The sequence below is a fragment of the Eubalaena glacialis genome, chromosome 13 (genome assembly GCF_028564815.1).
Source record: "Eubalaena glacialis isolate mEubGla1 chromosome 13, mEubGla1.1.hap2.+ XY, whole genome shotgun sequence".
Classification (NCBI taxonomy): domain Eukaryota; kingdom Metazoa; phylum Chordata; class Mammalia; order Artiodactyla; family Balaenidae; genus Eubalaena; species Eubalaena glacialis.
This window is the reverse complement of record NC_083728.1, coordinates 26,766,556-26,788,476: the sequence shown is the minus strand read 5'-3', so window position 1 is coordinate 26,788,476 and position 21,921 is coordinate 26,766,556. Positions and strand designations below refer to the sequence as shown.

Below are 21,921 nucleotides of genomic sequence, written 5' to 3'. Positions count from 1 at the left end.
CTACCATTTTTAGAGTGTGAGCGCCAGTGCTCTACTAAACATTTTCTTTCATTTTTGCAGCAGCCGTGTGAGGTGTTACAGAGGACAGTGCGGCTCGGAGAGGTTAAATAGCCTGAGTTGGGGTTTGGACCCAGCTCACAGCCAGCTGGTCCAGCCCTGCCTCAGAACTGATTTGTTTGGCCTGAACAGGGTTTTGATTTTTATTATTATTTTTTTTAATATGAAGGATTTTAGGTTCTTTCCAGGTTGCCAAAGTCCTGAGCACACCCTGTTACTGACTCCCATGGCTCATTTACATGATGTCTCTAACCCTTAAAGTATTTGAAGTGGTGACCCTTGATAAAGGTGTGGAGGTCTGGGGGACACGACTGATGGGAAAGTAGAGCCACATGGGCTTGGTGGGCTAAGAGGAGAACAGCATATTCTACACAAATTACCTTGTGGTGTCCATAGCCTTTGGGAGATCTGCAATGATTCCACACTGTTAAGTCATCCTGGAGAAATGTTCTTTTAGTTGATTTTAGTCCAGAGCAGTGCTGTTCAGTAGAAATAGAATGTAAACCAGAAATGTGAGGCACATATAGAACTTAAAGTTTTCCGGTAGCCACATTGAAAAGAGTAACAAGAAACAGGTTAGATTAATTCAAATAACACATTACCCAATATATCTAAAATATTAGCATTCTGACATGTGATCATTACAAATAATTATCAGTGAGATGTTTTACATTTGAACATTGTACTAGGTCTTTGTAATCCAGTGTGTGTTTGATCTTTACAGCCTGTCTCAATTGCACCGGCCACATTTCAAGGGCTCAAAACACCACATGTGGCTCATAGCTACCGCATTGGCCAGTGCAAGCCCAAAGCGTTCTCCTTGGGCTTCTTAGGTTACAGCTATTACTTAACTATAAGAGAGTGTTCTAAGAGTGATGCTGATTACTAATCACAGATTTTTAATAACCTTATAAATAACCAGTTAGAGGAGTGCCAAGTGAAAGTTGATGACTTACTGTATGCGTGTTGTTTCTTGTGGATTCATAGTTATTGAGTGATGTCAAGGAGGGCTGCTGGTTTGGCCTTGTGGGTGGGACCTATCCGGCTCGGTTCTGGTGCTCTTGTTGATTTGTAGGCCAGAGAAGGGTTCAGTGGGTTTGTGAGGGAGGCACTAGTGTAACGTGTGTGTACAGATGGACTCCAAGCTACCGTGCCTCGTGAAGCTGTTTTAACTTCCCTTTCCTTCTCATGTGACTAGAAGGCCTCTTCCCTGGCTCATGGACCTTGGGCTGAAGATCCAAGGCAGCTTCCACTACTGGGGATAGTCTACTCTTGCCCTTTTGTCCCCTTCTTGTACTCACTCCACTTTGGGAGTAACTGATAGTTTAAGGAAAGGCAACAAATAGCAGTTAAATCAGGGGTGGGGAGGGTGGGGGCAGATGGATGATTTCGTTTTGCTGGTGACTAGGTGGTGTTAGTACTTTATTGAAACTTTCAATTATTTTTATTTTTACTTATTTAAAAAAATTTTTTTTTTTTTTTGGTTTGTGTTTGTTTTTAATTTTATTTATTTATTTTTTTGGTTGTGTTGGGTCTTCGTTTCTGTGCGAGGGCTTCCTCTAGTTGCGGCAAGCGGGGGCCACTCTTCATCGCGGTGCGTGGGCCTCTCACTATCGCGGCCTCTCTTATTGCGGAGCACAGGCTCCAGACGCGCAGGCTCAGTAATTGTGGCTCACGGGCCTAGTTGCTCCGCGGCATGTGGGATCTTCCCAGACCAGGGCTTGAACCCGTGTCCCCTGCATTGGCAGGCAGATTCTCAACCACTGCGCCACCAGGGAAGCCCAAAATTTTTTTTTGATTATTTTTTGGCCATGCAGAATGTGGGATCTTAGTTCCCCCACCGGGGATCGAACCCGTGCCCCCTGCATTGGAAGCGCGGAGTCTTAACCACTGGACTGCCAGGGAAATCCTTTCAGTTATTTTTAAAAGTGATTTCTGTGGTTGCTAAAGAAGTAGTGAGAGGGTGTCTAGAACCTTGATTCTAGTTTGGTCTTTTCAGGCCTTTGATGTTGAACATTGAAATTAAGTCTTTGACAGAATGGTCCTGGTGGTTCCAGTCACCTGCTCCTGGATCATCTCTGGATGCTTCTCAACTGCAGGTTCCGAAGGGACAGGATTTGATCCCTTCGGTTGGGTCTGGCTTCTTCGTCAGGGAAGCTGGATAAGCTGTTTGCTTGTTTTTGCAGCTAGAAGTTCAGAAGGTGGACTAGATTTCTCTGGTGCTTCTTGGCTCTCAGAATTCCCTGCTACCCAAATTGTTCTCAGCAGCTGCACCTTTGATCCCCTGGCTCGGCCTTCCATGGGGCCCTAGCCTGTAACGCCTGTGAGGATTTTATGCTACACCCTATGCCATGTAATTTGCATTCAGTGAGAGTTAAATTGAATTCACGTCATAGATTTGAGTATACTAGAACAAAGACGTACTGTGCTTAAAATACACAAAGGACTGTGAGAGTTGTTATGACTTCTGTTACTTGTGGCTGGATAGAGTCCTGGCGCAAGCACTGAGATTTATTTCTTCATTGCCCCTTTGTGGAAATTAGAGTCCCTCAGTGGGGCTCCTGGAGGATCCTGCAGCACAAGTGGTGTGAGCTGACAGGATGCCCAGGGGAGCTAGCGGTGGAATGTGGTGGGGTCTGCTCCCTGCCTCTGCTATCTTCTCTCCCTTTTGAAACTTTCTTGGGAGAGAGAGTGATGCAGGGACCCTCTCATCAGAGAATGCTTTTCTTTTGAGTCATGGATCGCCCCCTAGCCCCAACATATTGGGGGGAGAAAGAACCATTGAGTTTCCATGCCCAGGCCTGCCTCAGTGCTAGCTGTCTTTGGCTAGTATTAGTCATCTTTAGATAGTTTTCCCCTCCTGGGTCATCATTTCTACCCTGCTCCCTTGGACCAGACCCTCTCTTACCACTGACTTCAACTTGCAGAAAGACCTGAACTTGATTGACCAAGTGCCCTGGTAAAGACTCAGTATATGATGGGCAGCCACTCTGCTGGGCCAGGTTGTGGATTCTACTTCTGTATTTGTCTCAGGCTCCCATGGGTTTTTCTCTTTGATCTTGTCTTAGTCCCTGAGAAGTTCCTGCATGTTCCATGATATAACCTGTCCTTTCCTGGGAATTGTTATAGTCAGGGTGCCATGAACAAGCCCATGTTATTTATCTGGGGCTGAAGAAAATTGACATTAAACTAAAGTGGGGTTTTGTCCTTGTTAGAGAGTTTGATGAAAGCCCACATCTCCTTTTGGGTTAGAAGTTTATCTGATGTGCTGTTGGTGCATGAATGCCAGGTGTCTCATCCTTTCTAATGTTTTGTGCAGGTCAACGTATTGAAACTTACCGTCGAAGACTTGGAGAAAGAGAGAGATTTCTACTTTGGAAAGCTAAGGAACATTGAATTGATTTGCCAGGAGAACGAGGGGGAAAACAACCCTGTATTGCAGAGGATTGTGGACATTCTCTATGCCACAGATGTACGTGTTGACATGAGGATATTTTCTTGCCGTTTTGCCACCTAAGAGAAAATAGAAAAATTTTATCTGGTTGGTTTCGGCAAACTCAGTACTGATGCTTGTTGTGTTTCAGCATAACATTCATCAAAAGACTTCATCTTTGACCCTTAAAGTCAGCCAGAGAGGGCACCTCTGCCCAGCTTCAGCCTCTGCCTTGAGGTCTGTGAGCCTTTGAGGCAGGCATAGGACACTCAGGTGGCTGGCTGCCCTGCTTCTGTAGTTTGTGGCCACTGATAGGTCATGAGTGCCACAAGGTGCTCTTAACCCCGCTATCCCCACTCCACCCCTTTCAGCTTGGACCCCTCAGCCTGAGGTGCTGCCTTCTTTTTAATAGGGCCCTAGGCGTGCCCTGGAGAACCAGGCACATGGCCCCTATTTGATGTCTGCTCCCCACAGCTGTTAGAGTGTACCTTTTTTCTCCCAACCTGGAGTGTATCTGGTTCCTATTTCCCCAGAGTGCCTTGTGGTCAAGTTTCTTGGGATCCATGTGTATTACACAGCCGAATCTGCTGATATTAATCATGCTGTGTTAGCTGAACAAGGAAAACTGATTTTCCCTAGATTTAGGATTTGACATCTTTCTGTGTCCACTGTTTAATGGCTGCAATTATTTATAATTCTTCTGCATGCCTAGCAAGGTCTTTAGGATCAAACTACAGTATACGTCTACGTGTTTCGTAGTATGTGGCAGTATACAAATATAAGGCAGCATTAATGCTGTTACTAACAGTGTGCTCTAAACATATCAAGTGAATTTGGGGGGATTAAGACAGATGACTGAAAAGTTGATAATTTGTTCAATAAATCCTTATTTCGGGCTTGCTCTGTGCCAGATAATACAAACAAAGGGGTTGAAGATATAGGTGTCCTTGATCTAGTCTGAGTATTATTTTAGTGGAGTCATAGCTTAAGTAAATTTAGCCATAGATATTTAGTTAAAAAAAAGATGGGGGTTGAAGGGGAAGTCTAAATTCTTATGGTAGTGGCCATTAGCACATGCCAGATGCCCTGGAGTGAGTGTGAGGTGGGAGCTGTGGGTGTGATGTTTTCCCATGCTTCTGATGTTGGCTCAGCCTTGCAGCTATTATGTGTGTTGTGGGTGTTTTGGGTAAACAGAACACCCACAACACCTGCAGTAGCATGTGTGCATGGTTTCTAAGTGCAGGCAAAAGAATGAATGAAGGAAAAGCTGGCTGTATGGACAGTTTATTGAGAGGAGACGGTATGGCACCGTTATGGTGACTTCAGGGATTTTTGAGGGTAAATTTTCTTAAACAACTTTATTGACATAATGAACTGTACATATTTAAGTACAACTTGATGTGTGAGATCATCACCATAATCAAGACAGTGTACACATCCATCACCCCTGAAAGATTGAGAGTAAATTTGTGCTCAGTTTTTGCCTTTTGTGGGATGTGATTCCACTGCCTAACTAATAAAATAGTGGTCACTTGGCCTTGTGCCATTAAATGCCAAGTGTGTGGTAAAGACAGGAAGAACCGTTGACTTAGAGAGGCTTTAAATATGAGGAAAGTGAACCCACAGTAGAAACTGATCTTTCATTCAGTGTTGAGTAATAACTTTCCCCTCTCATTTTCCCATTTCAGGAAGGCTTCGTGATACCTGATGAAGGGGGCCCGCAGGAGGAACAAGAAGAGTATTAACAGCCTGGACCAGCTGAGCATCATCCGAATTCTTCACTCCAAATCATGTGCTTAACTGTAAAATATTCCCTTTTATTATTCTTAGAGGACTCACTGGTTTCTTTTCATAAGCAAAAAGTACCTCTTCTTAAAGTGCACTTTGCAGAAGTTTCACTCCTTTTCCAATAAGTTTGAGTTAGGAGCTTTTACCTTGTAGCAGAGCAGTATTAACATCTAGTTGGTTCACCCAGGGAACAAAGAGGCTGACCATGGGGCTCACTGTGTGGATGCTGGTAGCACTGATGGCTGGAGAAGGGGGAGACCTCAGTAGAGAAGTGTAAAGACTGATTTGAATTTTAAGCTAATGTGAAATCTTGACAGAGAACGTTTTAATAAATCAATGCCTTAAGAGTATTTAAAAGATGCTTCCATATTTCAAAATGTAAAATATAACATGACAGGAGCTTCTGTGTGTTTGGCATTGTGTCTGGGAAGGAAGGGCCAGAACCTGGAACCTTTGGGACTTGCTGTTCCCAGCCCTCACGGGGCTGCCTGATCCTCATAGGCCCAGACCTTGGCCCAAAAGGGAAGTTTGAAAAGTTGCTTTGTAAAGCCATTTAGTGTCCTTGACCAGTTGCATCCCTGATAAGAAGCAAGAGGCATTGTTGCCTGGATGAATAGAGGGTGTGTTTCAGCCCTGAGACGTGTTGAGTCGAAGAGCTTGATTTTCACAGAACATTTCTCTGGTGATTTTTCCAGTTATCCCTGATATTTCTATGTACTGTGTTTTGTTGTTGTTGTTTTTTTTTTTTGAAATGAGGTGTGTCCAGTTTTTAAATCTAACAACTACTTTTGGGGACTTGCCCGCATCTCTGGGATTTGAATGGGGGTTGTGTCCCATTTTACTGTCTTTTAAGTTTACATTTAACATGTTTCTCTTCTCTGCTCCCCTTGCCCACTGGGGACTCCTCTTTGGCTCCTTAAAGTTTGCTGCTTAGAGTGGAAGTTCAGCAGGCAGGTGATCATGCTGCAAGTTCTTTCTGGACCTCTGGCAAAGGGAGTGATCAGTGAAGGAAGGCCACTGCTACCTTGGGATCTGCAAGGCTGGGTGTTTTCGGTACCTGCTGTCCACAGCCCTCCACTGTTATCGGAATACTTTGCCAGTGCACTAATCTCTTTGGAGATAAAAATGTTAGCGTGTTACTAAATGTTAATTTTCTTTTGCAGAAAATACAGTACCATGTCTGAATTAATTATTAATATTTAAAATATTTCATTCCTTAACTCCCTCATTTGCTTTGCCCACAGCCTATTCAGTTCCTTTGTTCGGCAGAATTCTGCAAAATGTGTGTTACCCACTACTGAGATTGTTCTGCCCCTGATGTATTTGTATTGATTTGTTTCTGGTGGTAGCTTGTCCTAAAATGTGTGTAGCAAGCAGGTATTTTATGATAAAATTGTTGTGTAGTGCATGCTCTGTGTGGAATTCAGAGGAAAACCCAGATTCAGTGATTAACAATGCCAAAAAATGCAAGTAACTAGCCATTGTTCAAATAACAGTGGTGCTATTTCTCTTTTGTGGCCTTTTAGACTTTTGTTGCCCTAAAATTCCATTTTATTGGGAACCCATTTTCCACCTGGTCTGTCTTGACAGGGTTTTTTGCTACTTTAAACAGTTTCTAAATAAAATTCTGTATTTCAAGAGTGTCATGTCTTCTGAAATTTGTCTTGCCCTGGGTATATTATTTTAGGTTCAAATGATAAGGTACCCACGCTTCTTTCTCAAATTAGGACTGATCTTTTGAAATCCTTCACTTTTTTTTTTTCAAATGTGCTTATTTGTAAGGCTGTTTCTTTTTTCTCCATTCTTCACAGTACATTTCTCAGCCTCCTGCTGTTTCACACTCTCATGTTACTGTGAGAGGTCTTTCAGAAGTCCAGGGCTTGGCCTAGCTACCGTGAAACCTTTTCAGGCTGTTTCCTCCAGAGATATACAGGACAGAGCTTGGTGGATACCATGGGGCAATACTTTTTTTTCCTGAAAGTATGTTTCAAAGGCAGTGAACACAGTCAATCTATAACCTGAAATCACCGTTTTTCTTCCCTTTTAAAATTCTGTGCTGTAAGAAACGAGTTCAAAAGGCGACGTGCTGCCATTTTCAGTGTAAAAGAAAGTTAAATGGTCAGAAGGTAGTTTGCTGTATGATCTTTAGGGTACCCACCACAATTATGGATGCTCTGTAAACCCAACTTGATGATTTTGACTAGGGTTACACCCATGTTACTTCCTGTAGAAGTTAAGGGTATGAAACCTTCCTTAAAATGTTAGGCACCTTCAAGAAGGAATTGGATACCACATGTGTTTGTAATTTACAAGAGGCTACCTCCAGGAGTGCATGGAGTTTGTGAAGATAATTTTGGGTAATGTCAGCTGAGACGTTACCTTGGGAAGAGTGAAGCTGATAACTGTGTGTATCTGTGACCTAGTAAGTCCATTGGCCTGGCTCTTTAGGCTGAGGCACAGTCTTCTAATGTGGCTAATTCAGGTTAGGTCACTGGTGCGGTGAACTTGAATAAGCTGCTTGGTTTGCTTGGCAGGTTCTGTGTTGCATGCAGTATAGGTAAACAGATGGCTGGATTTAGATTTAGGATTCACTTATGCTGGTGGTCCTCAAACTGATGGGCTTCAGAATCACCTGTAGAACTTGATTGACATACATTTCTAAAGTCCAATCCCAGAAATTCTGAGTCAGGAGATTAGAAATCTGCATTTTACTATATACCTCAGGTGACCTGGGCTTAATGTAGTCCTCAGACCTGTACTTTTTGGCCTAACATTTATGCCTGCAAGTTCAAGTCTAATTCTGGCAGGGGGGATATCAGATTGGAGTCCTTGTAGGTCCCTCCTAGCTTTGTGACTTTTGAGCTAATTGATCCCTTTTCTTGTTCTGACCTGCTAAACGGGGATGATGATGTTGGCTGCAGTGCCTCCCTCACTGGGTGCTTGTTGAGATCAGAATGAGCTGAGAAACAAAAGGTGACCACAGCGTTAGGAAGCCCTGCATGGGTTCTTGATCCAGTCTGAAATTGTTTATAGATCAGAAAAGCTTAGGGCACAATTCAGGAGGGTGATCCTTAAGATAGACTTTGAGTATTTTGTAAAGTAAGTAACAAGTTCTTCTAATGTTTCTTTTTCAGCTTGCGGGGATTGATTGATGAGTCCAGCTCCTTTTAGTTTTCAGACTATGATTTTCATCCTGTTTTTCCCCCAGGTGAAATCGTGTTCTAAACACACCTTTCCCCTTTTTCTTTTAAATGAAGATTCAGTGATTCAGTAATTGATTCATTGATTTAAAGATAGGTATTTCTTCAGGGTTTACTCTCTAGAATATAATATGGTGTTGGAAAGGAAGCAGTTTTCTTTTGCTATAACCAAAATGAGTCTAGGGAAGTTTTTCTTTAAGGATTGTTTTATGAGATTTGGTATGAGGAGCTCCTTTTGTGATGTTTACCATAGTTCACCATAGTCTACAAACAAAACCTAGGCTTTAAGCCTGATCAGCCTAATCAGATTAATTTGCTAGTATGTGGGTGACCTAAATCTGACTGCTGTCAACAGAGTGGAAGTTAATTGCTTTGAACCAAGCTGAACCTGAGCCTTAGGTTAGTGTTCATGAATCACCAGTCATTTTGCTGGTCTGGCACTGTTGCTGTTGTTTTAAAATTAGGAGTATGTCATACTTTTGAATTCATACATTCCAGTTATAAAATTTTAAAACCCGATGAGTTCATACTTATTTCTTACACTTGCAGCTTTTTTCTCAGTTTTCACATGTGACAGTATAACTGAATATGCAGAGTCCTTGTCCGAAAGAAAGCCCACAGAGCAATTCTGTGCTTTTACATTGAACTTTATCCTTAGAACCATTATCCCAGATGCCTTCAGCCAGATTGTTATGCAGATATAATTTGTGAAGGTCTGTTTCCCTTTTGGCTTAATCTGAGTTGGAAAGCAGTGTTACCTTAGCCTGGAGCACAGAGCTTTCTGTTGAGGTTGTGGTCAGGTTGCCTCATTAATTTCGTTATCTAGGTAAGCAGGTCCAGCCCTAGAGTCAGAGTTCTAGGCCCCTTATTCCAGGACCATATATATATACATATACATATATATACACACACACACACACACACACACACACACACACACATATTTAAAAAATTAAAGTAACCTATATTTCTTTTGTATTGGATGCTCTGATGTTCTGAATTGTAAAATGAAAGTAGCCTTCACAGACATGTTTCTGCAGGTAGGGAGAGGCAAATCTTTGTCTTGTGATCATTTGAAAAGCAAAGCAAGTTAGCCATCAAAGCCTAGAACTTTGTGAATGGTATCAAGAGATAGATTTAGAATTACAAAGTGAGTTTGGAATTCTGTAAGATGTCTTACCTTAAAAGTTAAAAATTTTTTTCCTTAACTTTTTCCTGGTTTACTTTGAATATTTTTCGCAGTCTGCAGGAATTGGTGAGGATAGGCTTGATGTAGGTATGAGGAAAAGGAGGAAGAGCAGTTTATTCCATTTGCTAATGTCTTTAATTTTCAGTTTTGGTGGGAGAATGAGATTTGGGAAGCTGTAGTGAGGTTCAGTCCGTCGGGGTAGGTCTTAACAAAGCTGGCTTTGTGGCTCTTACTAGTTTCCAGCGGGGACAAAGATGAGTTTCTAAGATTCAGCTTTCATGGATGATTCACAAATTGCGGTTTAGACTATTAAAGTTAAGTCAAGGTCAAGCATGCAAGTGGGTAGACTGAATATATAAAGGGAGTGTGTGGCTGGAGCGCTTCTCCAAAATGAACAAGGGAGAAGTGCTGTGATCAGGAGGCCAAGGATCAGGACCAGGGTCCTTCTCCAGGCCCTGCATCCTTGGTCTGCAGAGCATGGCTTTTCATTGGCTCAGTGAAGAGATGAGCGAGGATGGTTTCCCCAGGAACCTTTCTGAGCCAGGAAAAGTTACTTAGGTCTGTAAACGCCAGTAGGATACCAGAGCCAGAAAGAGTGGGAGAGTGCCCAGTTCCAGCAAGTGTTGCCTCTGGAGGCCAGTTTTCAACAGTTGAGAAAGTTTTGGTTCAGAGAAAAGCACAATGTTTCTCAGCATCAGCTACATACATTTTGCATGTGAAATTTTGAAAAAATTTGCACTGACCATGAAATGGTTTGTAAAGTGTACATCCTTTTGTATTTTAATAAAAGTTTTGACTCTAAAAGAAGAGATTTTGACAGATGAAGTAAAAAGTGGCTCAACACATGTGTTTGGCTTTTTTTCCCACAGGCTGCAAGCTGCAGGGAGAACTTTACTAATACATCCATCCCTGAACCACCATTTAGTGCAAGAATCTAAATATATTGCACCCAGGATCTGTCACCGTTTATCCTAGTCTAAGCTTGAGTGACCTTCAGATTTCTTTCCTGTCTTGCTTGCTTCACAATTGTTTCATCACGTTCATATTTATATTTCTCCTGATTGGGCCCATTTATATATTTTGGAGTAGTTCTAGTGATTTTAAGATCCAGCATACCTCAGGGTCATCTGGATTTTACCATTCTAAAGGTTTCTAACCTGATATTGCCTTTTTTTTTTTGTATTTTATATGTTTTTCTACAAAATAATGTGAGTTAAACGTGTAATTATATATGACTGCTGTTTTTACTTTGAAATTTTAAACCCTACTAGGAAGAATGGAATAACCTGTTTTTTACAGGTAGCTGTAGGCTAATCGCAGCTTGCCCCTGTGTGTGCGCCTCCCTCTCTAGTAATTTTAAAGGCTGAGAGAAGAAACAGTAATTCAACGTTGAATGAAATAAAAATTATTTTTAAAAATTTCCTAAGAATTTGTAACTCTCTGACTTAATTTTTTTTCTTTCTTTTTTGGGGAGGAGATGGGTAATTAGGTACTGAACCACCCCAAGAATCTGCTGTTTTTCTTGAATCATGGTATTTTGAAATCTTTGGTACGTGAATCCGGAGTTCTCTTTGGCAGTGTGGTAGGAATAGCATTGTTTTAAATGTCATGTGAGTTGAGTTGTTAGTCGCAACTAAAGGTGTGATCTTGACATTAACCCTCAGGGTCCCCTCCAGTTCCAGTGGTCATTGGCTTCTGTCTTGTTTATTCGATTTTGAAAAGGAAAAAGCCTGTCTTCTTAGCTATCAAGTTGCACCTTAAAATTTTCAATAAATTTTATAAAGCTGAGAAGAATAATTGCAGCTTTACTGAAGAGTAATCCACACATATAAATTGTATGTTAGGTTACAATTTTTTACGTTTTAAGTCCCGCAGTGGTAAAGCTGACGAGGACAGAGTTGGCGCTGCTGCTGAGTGGAGTGGAGCTGCCTTCCCTGGAGCAGTAACTGTGTCCTTGAAGCCTTCGGGCAGCATTCCATCTCCGCTTTTAGGGAGCAGAGTAGAATCTCCTTAGGATTGGCAAGCGATGCCTGAACTAGTCTCAAATAGGACTTTGAACTTTTTTCCAGAATTATTTTGTGCAGAGGTTTATCTATGAGATTTTTTTCTTCTTAAACACCTTCCCTCCTGCTTCTTGAGTTAATAAACTTGAATTATTGATGATCACGATTTTATTCGTTTTAGGTGGGGGTTTTCTGAACTTTTCCTTACCTAAGAAGTGGAATGAATGCATCTTACTATTTCCCCTTTGTTCTCATGGTTCTTCTTTGGGAAGGAAAGTTACATTTATTGTGATAGAATTTAGCATATTTTGGCCCATGTAAAAATGTTGATAAACGCAGGGGCTGCTGTAAGTAGAAATGATAACATTGGATTGGAAAATGAAAGCCCCAAACCAAAAGACAGTGGAGAATAGTCAAATCGGCCTGTTTCTGTTTTTTGTTGTTTTTTAATAAACCCTTCTAGTTTATTAATACCTAGTTTAATAAAACTGATTTAAAAGACCTTCTGCATCTTTTATGACATTTCATTGAACCACTCTACTTTTCATGTTTTACAGTGTGACAAAGTCTTTTGTCTCCACTGTTGATGAAATGGGCGTAGAAATTTTTTCTCTGTGTGGTGTTCTCTTTGTGGTGAAGATATGGGGAGGGGTCTTGGCTTGGTGATCAGTTAACATTTTGGTAACATCTAGATCATCATGAAATGTGATTCAGCTGGGTATCTTTAAGCCTGGAATCCATGTCCCTGGTTGAATTCTGCCCAAGAGATTTGCCTTTGGCCAGCTCATGCTGCTGAATTGTGCCAGGGGCAAGATTGAACAGTGCTGTATCAAGTCCAGGCCTGCCATGAAGTCTGGGCTTATAGGACTCCCATCTTACACACAGTGCTCTTGTAGTCTTCCTCTTTTCAAAGAGTTGGAGCTCACGCATCTTATGTTGAGAGAGCTGCTGTGCCTTCCACTGTCCTCCAGCTGTGGGGGCTAGTTGGCCTTTTGGTTTTGGTGAACGCTTCTTTATCATTAAGCTCCCGGGCATTTTCCACAGTTTCCATGAGTTGTGGGCGCTCTGTGCTGTATTTGTCCTGTGGGTCGTTCTCCACTCATACTTGTCCTGCCTTTGTGTGCTGTAGCTCCTCCTGTCACTGTCTGCTGTAAGTTCAACTTCATCCATAAAAAGAATGTCTCAGATTAGATGAAACATGGCTGTGTGGTTATGGTTTGTGGGATGGATTCTGCTGTTCCGTTTTGTGTTCTGCATATGGAATTCTATCTCATTTTCCTGGTTCTAAGTGTGGCCAGCTGACCCTGCAGTCAGGTTGAGGCCCTCGGAGTTCCACAGCGACTTCATAGAGGAGCTACTTTGGACTTGGGGACAGCTGTCAAGATGTCTGTGTCGAGAAGGAAGTTGAAAACCAATAAGCCTCTGTCAAATATAGCCAGCAGTGTTAACTGGGGAGAGCAAATTGGGTCAGGGTGAGTGAGGGTTTGGGGTTAAAGTCATCTCCAAAAGATTGGACACCTGGGCCCTAAAATCCATTTGCCTGAGATTAAAGGCCGAACAGGAGAGCTGAGCCTGTCTGAGCTAGATTTCCAGGACAGCTTTAACTGCATTTGGCCTTAAGTCATCTGCCCCTGTAAATTCTTACAAACGAATTACTCAGCAAACCAGTTATTCTCCCGTCCTCCGCCTACTTCCCTAGTGGCAGTTGTAAGCTCTTACCCCTGTTCCCAGGTTTGTACCGAACCCCACACCCTGGCCCCCTTCCCCTCAGAGGAGGCTTCCTCTGATCTTACCTGCTCTCATTCCAGATAGATATTTAACTCTACAGCTGAATCTTCTCTTCCTTCCAGTATCGGAGGACTAGTACTTCTCTTTGCTTCTTACTCTTGTGCTTTGCTCTTGGGTGTCTCTGTTGCCCTCAACCAATATTTTTTCCCCTTTGTGGCCTCAGTCCACGAACATATAGAGCTCCTCCCTTTCTCATAAAACTTGTAGTTTTAAAATAATTATTGTAGTTTTAAATAATTATTGTAGTTTTAAATAAAATAATTATTGTAGTTTTAAAATAATTATTTATAAAATAATAAAAAGATTTAAATAGTTGTGAGAATAGTATAAAGAACTCCTCTTTGCCCAGACTGACTAATATGGTGAACATTTTGCCGCATTTGCTTTATCATCGTATATGTTTGTTGAACCATCTGGGAATAAATTACAGATATTGTGTCCCTTTACCTTTAAATACCCAAGTGTGTATTTCCTAAGACCAAGGATGTTCTCTTGTATAACCACAGAACAGTTGTCAAAAGCAGGAAACAACATTAATTCAATATTATCTAAGAACGTAGTCATGTTTAAATTTTGCCGATGGCCCTTAGACCTTTTCCCCACCCAGTCTAGGATCCAGTTCAGAATCACGCATTGCCTTTAGTTGTTAGCTCTCTCAGTCACCTTTAATCTGGAACAGTTCCTTAGTCTTTGTTCTTCATGACACAGATTTTAAGAGTAAAACCCAGTTACTTTGTAGAATGTCCTGCAGTTTGGGTTTGTCAGGTTACGTATGTTTGTGGAGGATACCGCGGAAGTGGTGATCTTGAGACCAGCACGGCAGGAGGCAGGGCCTTTGGCTCCCTCATCAGTGATGTTAAATTTAATCACATGTTAACCAGGACTTTAAAGCAAAACAAAGTATACTTGATTTCTGTATACATACCAGTGCTTTGTTGCTTATTATAAATGTGGTGATATACGTGCCTTGTGTTAGTGTAGACTTTTTTGTATTCCTTTATTCTTGGCCTACCTTTTTTGCCACATTGGCCCCCAACTCCCCATAATCCATATGTACTCATAATTTTGTATGTACTGACAGTACAGTACCCCCTTAGACCCAGGCAAGAAGGGCCCCTGCCCCGGGCTGAGCTTTAGGGCATCCCACTCTGTCCCTCCTCTGGCCATGTCCCTCTCCACCAGATGAGGTAGGTTCAAGGGGCTAAGCGGATGGCCACTCAGGCCCCACCGGTGTGCTGCCCACTGCCGCCCCCGGCCCCCCCCCCCCCCCCGCTCTAAGTACTGGAATTCCCCACCCAAATCACTTTGAAGCTGATTCCAGAGTCTTTGTAGGCCTATTCCTCAGAGCGTCATTTTTGAGGGCAGCCTTGCCAAGGCTTGCAGTGGCCATGGAGCAGTGGAGGCATGGGGGAGATGCAGCCTGGGTGTATGGGCTGGGGTGTCCGTCCACATGCCACCATCCACAAGCCCCCTCAGCAGGATGGAGAGGACATGGGGTTGGGCAGAGGGCTTGGAGGCCACACTGCCAAATTCTGTCAGTGAGCTGAGGAATTCAAGAGTTCTAAATTTGAACCTGGCCTTCCAGCTTGTTAGGAAAGTGTATTTGTGAAGGTAGGAGAATAGAATGTATTTTATTTAGCAGTGTAATAATTTATAAACATTTTAAATAACTAGACTTGCTATGTGGACCAATATTTGTTCTTTTGCTCTTGGCCCCATAATTATTAAGGGTAGTCCCATTTACAGGTGTGTGTATGTGTATACACGTACGTATATGTATAAGCACGTACCTGTTTGTCATTCTTTTATAAATGTTGGCATCATTCTGTGCACTTTTTTTGTATGTCATGGAAATCCCTCCTAGTCGTCTACCGAAGGTCAGATTCATCCTTTTGATTCCTTGGGTAACGTGCTGAGTGCAGGTGTACTGATTTATTCAGCCATTCCTCTACTGATAGTCATCACTTTATTTTTTGCTGCTCTGAACGATGTTGCAGCAACCACTTTTTTTTTTTTGGCTGCACTGCATGGCTTGCAGGATCTTAGTTCCCCAACCAGGAATCGAGCCCGGGCCCCAGCAGTAAAAGTGCCAAGTCCTAACCACTGGACCGCCAGGGAATTCCCAGCAACCACTGTTGTACAATGGTCTTTCACAGATGAGTAAATTGCTACCCACCATTCACTCCCTTGAAATAAATCTTAAAGATTGGTATGAACCTTTTTTGAATTAAAAAAAAATAGAGAGATGCATGATTTTAGACTATAGAAATTCTCTGTAATCTCACCTGCCAGAAATAACTGACATTACATTTGGAGTTTATTTTTCCAGGCTCTCTTTCCATGCAGGTGGCAACATATACAGGTATATATTCTGAACAGAAATGGACTTATGAATACACCTCTGCAGCTTTCTCACTGGTGACCTTTCATCGCCGTGTTCAGTGGCCTTCATTTCTTATCATCTTGGCTCACTCTGGAGCATCCCAATCTTCCTGGTTGACCCATCCTGTCTTCTGTGTGTTTCTCCTCCTCTCTCTATCCCCTAAATGTAGCCACTCAAGTTTCAGTTCCCATATTTCTAGGTATTTGTTTTTTATTTCTAATTGGACAACCCAACATCACATGCATTAAGCCACTTTCCCTCAATGCTCCCTTTTCTGGAAATGTTTCTGGCGTTTCCCTCAGTTACCCTGGTTCCTGGCTTCCAAGTCTCCTTTCCTTCGGCTCTTCTTTCTCCTTTGGTCCTTATAGCTGAGCTGTCGCCAAGACACAGTTAGGTTAGGACACCATGGGCCAGTCTTCCTCCTCCTCTCTCCCTCCATCTTATGCTGATGAGTTTTCATAGTTGCCTTCATGAAAATTTTCATGCCATCCTAGAGTGCCCTCTCGATTCCTGCTGGTGACACTTGCTGATGAGGTGGATTGACGCTCCAGTAATCCTAACACAATGCTGTCTTCCATCCTCTGTGGAGGTGCCATTGACCCAGTGGAAATGTGCCCTTTGTATTCTCAGAGCAGAGCTCCACGGAATGGACCCCTCCTCCACACTCACACCTGACCCCGTGCTGCGTGAGGAGAAGTCCTGCCTCCAGGGGCACTGAGGGCGGGTGGGTGCACACAGTGGAGAGTCAGGGGCCCATCTTGCCCCACCTTTGGTGCATGTGTTTGACCCTTTGGAAATGTGCTTGCCCCGGACCTTATTTCCCTAATCTGTGAATTATAGTTGGACCCCCGCATGGCCTCCTAAGCCTTTTCTAACTCTGAAGAAAGGGTGACTCCCTTTAGGAAGCCTCTGGCATTAAGCCAGGAGTATAGTAACTTGAGAAGCCTCAGGGCCTCAGTAGGACAACTCTTTCCCATCAGAGGAAAGAAGGCTCAGAGGTATAAGCTCTAGAAGAACTCCCTGTTGGAGGATCCCCTATGAGAAGAGGGGTGCTCATCAAATACGGGCTGGGGGTCCATGGGCACAGGGCAGCCATCCTCTCCCTTGACCTTGACTTTTTTTCCACCCTCCTGTGACTCAGCTAGGTCAGCCTCCCACATGGTCCTTACAGAGACTGGAGTTAAAGCAACTATGATTCCCTATTCTAGGTCAAGACCAATGTCTTCTGAGGACTTCAGAGAGAGCTCTCTATCTCAAAAGGTAAGAAAGCCATCAGAATTGATAACGGGAGGGGGTGTTCCAGAGCCACCAGGCATCACTCATGGGCATCCAAGTCTGTCGGTTATCAGGTTATCAGCCTCTGCACAGGGAGCTGCAAGCTTAGATATATACAAAGTAACAAATCTACTGCAGTAGGCTGGTTTTCCATTTTAAAGCATTGTGTGGGCCTAACGCAATAAAACTGAGGCCACTAATTTGCAGTCTCTACATGGACTGTACTTAATTTTGTCCAGCTAAGTTGTGATAATGGTGGGGTGGGCTGTACAAAGTATTATGAAGCCAGATGAGTATTTAGTGTCCATTATGTGCTTGGGGCTGGGGAAAATAGAATTAGTATAGATTAAACCAAGATAATTTTAAAATGCCCTGATCTTCAAAGAGCTCACTATGAGATGGGGAGTAATAACAGGAGTTCTCGTTGATTGTGTAATACAATTTGTTGGGGCTTCACATGTGTTCAGGTGTCATTTTATCTCACCACAACCCTTCAAGGTGGATACTGGGGAGAGATTTTGCAGATAAGGAAACTCGTGGCTCAGAGAAGTGATGTGATATGCCCACGATGAATTAGCTTGGGAGCAGGGAACCAGGCAGAATTCTAGCCCAGAGAGCTCTGGGACTCTACAGCCGTGTGTTTCCCATCACACCTTGCTGTCACACATATGGACAGACATGCACAGGTGTCAAGCATGCTTGGCAGATAGGAACAAAGAGTTTGGAAGCACAGAGGTGGCAATGATGACTCTCACCTGAAAGTTATTGAAAAGCTCCTTGGAGGAGGTGTCATTTGAGCCAGAGCTTGAAGCATGGGTAGGAGTTCATCTCTGGGGATGGTGGTCTGTGTTGCATAGAGGGAAAGACGTGAGTAGAAGTGGAATGCTGTCTGTGTTTGTGGGGTGGTGGAGAGCAGTTGGCGTGCCTGGACCATGGTGTGTGCATTAAAACTAGAAAGACAGGTCAGGGCTACATTGCAAAGGGCTTTGAGTGCCACACTCAGGAGTTGGGGATGATGGGAGTAGCCTGGAAAGTGTCAGCTGGGGTCGAGTCATGATCAGATTTGCCTTCCAGAAAGATAATTGGTGCCAGTGTTTTGGGAAGTGGATTTGAAGGGAAGACCAAACTCTGGTCCCAGTTGGGGAAGGTCACTGTACTTGTCCCAGCAAAAGGCTAGGGTTTAGGGTGGGGCAGGGATGTGGGAGAGGAGGGTTTAGATACAGGGGATGGATCATAGCAAGAATCAATAGGAAGGACGGTAAGAACGCAAGGGAGGCAGAGGGAAGAACCAAAGATGGTGGTGGGATTTCTAACCTCGGGGCCTGCGTGGCTGGTGAGGGCATTTACTAGCTCATCTGTTGGGCTCCATGAAGGCAGGTCTCCACTCTGTGCGATGGTGTGTCCACAGTGCCTGGCACTCACCGAATGTGCATAGACCCTGAGGGAATGAGGGAAAGTTCACAATTGGAGGAGCACTGCGTTTGGGGAGAGTGAGTAGTCCAAACTCCACCTTGTCTTTTGACTTTCTGAACCGAAGTCTTCTTGACTGCCCAAGGCCCAAAGCAGTGCATTTCAGTGGGCAACACCCAATGGTTATCACATAGTCCACACCTGGAGTCTTTTGGGGGAGGTGGCCTTTGATGACCTGAGTCCTCAGGAACCTGCAACACTGCTAAGTGTGAAAATGAGTCACGTGTAGGGCCGGCAGAGAGGAAGCTTTGTGGAGGGCTGGAGGGATGGGGAAGGCTGGGTGGAGAATGCAGGAAGATGAGCAGGAAGAGGCAGAAGCCGAGAGCCCCCGATGGAGGGGACTGCATAAGCTTGGCTGCTGTGCACAGGTGATCTGACCTGATCCGGGGTGTCTGGGCTGGTCAGCACAAAATCACATTGGCTGGAGAAGATGAAGCTGGATTCCTTGGGGTCTTGAATTCTGACCACTGAAGATTTGAAACTATATAGTTACTAAACTGAAGCACCTTGTAGAGTCCTGTGATGTGTGAGGTGGGACCTTGGCTGTGTCTGCTAACCTCGCTGAGCCTCAGTCGTGGCATCTGTAAAAGGGGAACAGTAGTTACCTCCCCAGAGTCAGGAGAAGCAGTCTAGATCTTCCTTGGGCTTCCTAGGCCTAAAAGTGGTTAAAGACTTACTTGTTTGCATCAGTAAGTAACACACCATAACACTACCTACCCCAAAGGTGTGCTCTTTCAATAAGATGTGCTTAAACTGTTCAGCTCAGGAAATCACCCCTCTCAGTGCCTGGTTCTTGTAGTCATCTGTGTTCCAGGTGTCCTCTGCAGGTGGGTCCCAGAAGAACAAGGAGGTTCTCAGCTCCCCGACACCCTCCGTCTCCCTTAGCCAGACATCCGACTTCCAGCATGAGTCTCAGCTGTTCACTGAGCCACACCTGGCCCAGATGGAGAAAACGTTTCAAGATGAGGTCGACTCGATTGGAGGTGAGGCTACGTCATGGGCTCAGCCTCTGGCTTCTGCACAGGGAGAGACCCAGGACCTGGCGTGGGTGAAGGGTGCAGACTTGACAAGCGTTTTTATATCCAGTATCTCCTTTAAAACTTTTCATCATTATACTGTGTGGGTATTGTAAGCCTACTAGAGGCTATTTGGGACCGAGGAAAAAAATACCCCTAATCCAAACACTTGGGTAACCTCTATCAGCATTTCAGTATGTTTTCTTCCAAACAGTTTCATATGTATGGTTCATTATCTGTTGCTGTGTAGCAATATTCCCACAAAATTAGTGGCTTAAACCAACACATGTTTATTATCTCACCATTTCAGTGGGTCAGGAGTCTGGGCACAGCTTAGCTGGCTTCCCTGCTCAGGGTCTCACTAGGCTGCAGCCAAGGTGTCAGCTGGGGTTGCAGCATCATCTGGGGCTTGACTGGGAAGGATCCACTTTTTTTTTTTTTTTTTTTTGCTACGTCGGGTCTTAGTTGCAGCAGGCAGGCCCTTTGTTGTGGTGCACGGGCTCCAGAGTGCATGGGCTCTGTAGTTTGCGGCACGTGGGCTCTCTAGCTGAGGCACAAGGGCTCAGTAGTTGCAGTGCATGGGCTTAGTTGCCCCTCGGCATGTGGCATCTTAGTTCCCCGACCAGGGATTGAACCCACGTCCCCTGCATTGGAAGGCGGATTCTTAACCACTGGACCACCAGAGAAGTCCCGGAAGGATCCACTTCTAAGTTCACCAGGTTGTTGGCAGAATTCATCTCCTTGAAGCTGCAGGACTGAGGGCTCTTGTTTCTTCCTGGCTATTGAAGGGCCACTGTTTTCAGCTCCTAGAGCTGCCCAGTTCCTGGCCCTGTGGAACTCACCACCACGGCTGATTTCAAGACTCAAGTCAGGCAGGAAGACAGCAACTCCAGCACGATGTGGGCTACAATCTCGTAATCATGCACACACAGTCCCGTATATCTTGTCACCTTTGCCGTATTCTGTTGGCCAGGAGCAAGTCACAGGTTCTGCCACACTCGAAGGGATCACAGGAGGGCATGAATTCCAGGAGGTGGCCATCATGGGGCCACCTTCAGCCTCTCTGCCCCAGATGGCTGTGTGTGTTTTCACATGTCTGTAATTGTACTTTATGTAATTTCAGACCCTTCTTTTTCTCTTAATGTTAATTCCTTAAGGGTTTTTTCATACTTTATGTGGTCTTCTGAATCATCATTCGCAGTGAATGCAAGTGCTCTACTGGTTGACTAAGCCATTTCCCTAAATGAAACATTTAGGTTTTATTGAGTTTAAATAACATTGTGAAGGACATCCTTTGTGCATCAAACTTTTTTTCTCTTTAGAGCTTGATTTATCCCCTTGGGAAGATACACATAAAGTTAAATTATTATTCCTATTGGAATACTTAAAGTCATCTTTATTTCTATCCACTAGACTCTGAGCGCCAATGCTGGGGCCATGGCTACTTGCCCCATCAATTTGAGTTTTACAGCCACACCGTGTTTTGGCAGGAAAGGGTAACAAATGGTCAGTTTACAAAGAGCAAAGTGAGGTGGGGGAGGGACAATTTGTGTCTGACCTGAAGCTGAGATCATCCCTAATCAGAGTTCTTCGGCCAAGAGGTGCCACCACTGTGTCTTAGAGGACCTGACAGCCCCAGCTTTAGCCACAGTTTTTATTGTTTGTCTTTTGTTTTGAACAGGTAATATAGGCACACAGTTCAAAATTCAAAAGGTGCCATTATCTCTCCCTCTTTTCGAAGCAGACCACCATGCAGTATTTTTACAATGCTGCATTACAAACATTTCCCCCCCCCCCAAAAAAATTTAAAAGGCACTTTTCTCATGATACCTTTTCTTGGTATACAGAGAAAATGTCTCCCTGGGCCAGACTGTGCTGCTCCGTCCAGCATGCAGTCCCTGCAGGCGTTACTGCTTTCCGTTTCCGTGACCTTCAGAAGCACAGAGTGCCCGTAGTTGCTTCCCCCTCCTTTTCTTATGCACTACTGTCTACACTGCTCTACTCCTTGCTTTTCTTCTCTCCAGCTTTATTGAGGTGCTAATTGACAAATAAAATTGTAATGTATTTAAAGTGTGCAAAGTGATGATTTGATATCCGTATACATTGTGAAGGATCTGCAATTGTCTACTCCTTGCTTTTTTAAAAAATAATTTTTATCTAGTTTCCCCTCTTGAATATGTCTTGACTTAATATGTCTTGAAATCTTTTCCTATCAGTGTAAAAAGAGCTTCCTCATTTTAAAAAACAAAAGAGAAAACTGGCCGTGGTTTTAAATGGAGGAAAGGAAAATTCACTCTTAGTTGATGGAGGGTAAAGGAA

General features: G+C 43.7%; 2 protein-coding genes across 3 annotated transcripts in view; both read left to right on the top strand.

Moving 5' to 3' along the window:
* MAPRE1 (microtubule associated protein RP/EB family member 1) overlaps positions 1 to 6,887 on the top strand; it is a 31,580-nt gene extending 24,693 nt beyond the window's left edge. For both annotated transcript variants that reach the window (XM_061207862.1, XM_061207861.1), the window contains exons 6-7: positions 3,377 to 3,529; positions 5,179 to 6,887. In XM_061207862.1, coding sequence (XP_061063845.1) covers positions 3,377 to 3,529; positions 5,179 to 5,235 — 210 coding nt within the window. In that variant the 3' untranslated portion in view covers positions 5,236 to 6,887. The remainder of the gene's footprint in view (positions 1 to 3,376; positions 3,530 to 5,178) is intronic.
* A 10,172-nt stretch (positions 6,888 to 17,059) lies between these two features.
* EFCAB8 (EF-hand calcium binding domain 8) overlaps positions 17,060 to 21,921 on the top strand; it is a 64,249-nt gene continuing 59,387 nt past the window's right edge. The window contains 2 exon segments of the mRNA XM_061209822.1: positions 17,060 to 17,101; positions 19,401 to 19,569. Of these exon segments, the coding sequence (XP_061065805.1) occupies positions 17,060 to 17,101; positions 19,401 to 19,569 (211 nt within the window).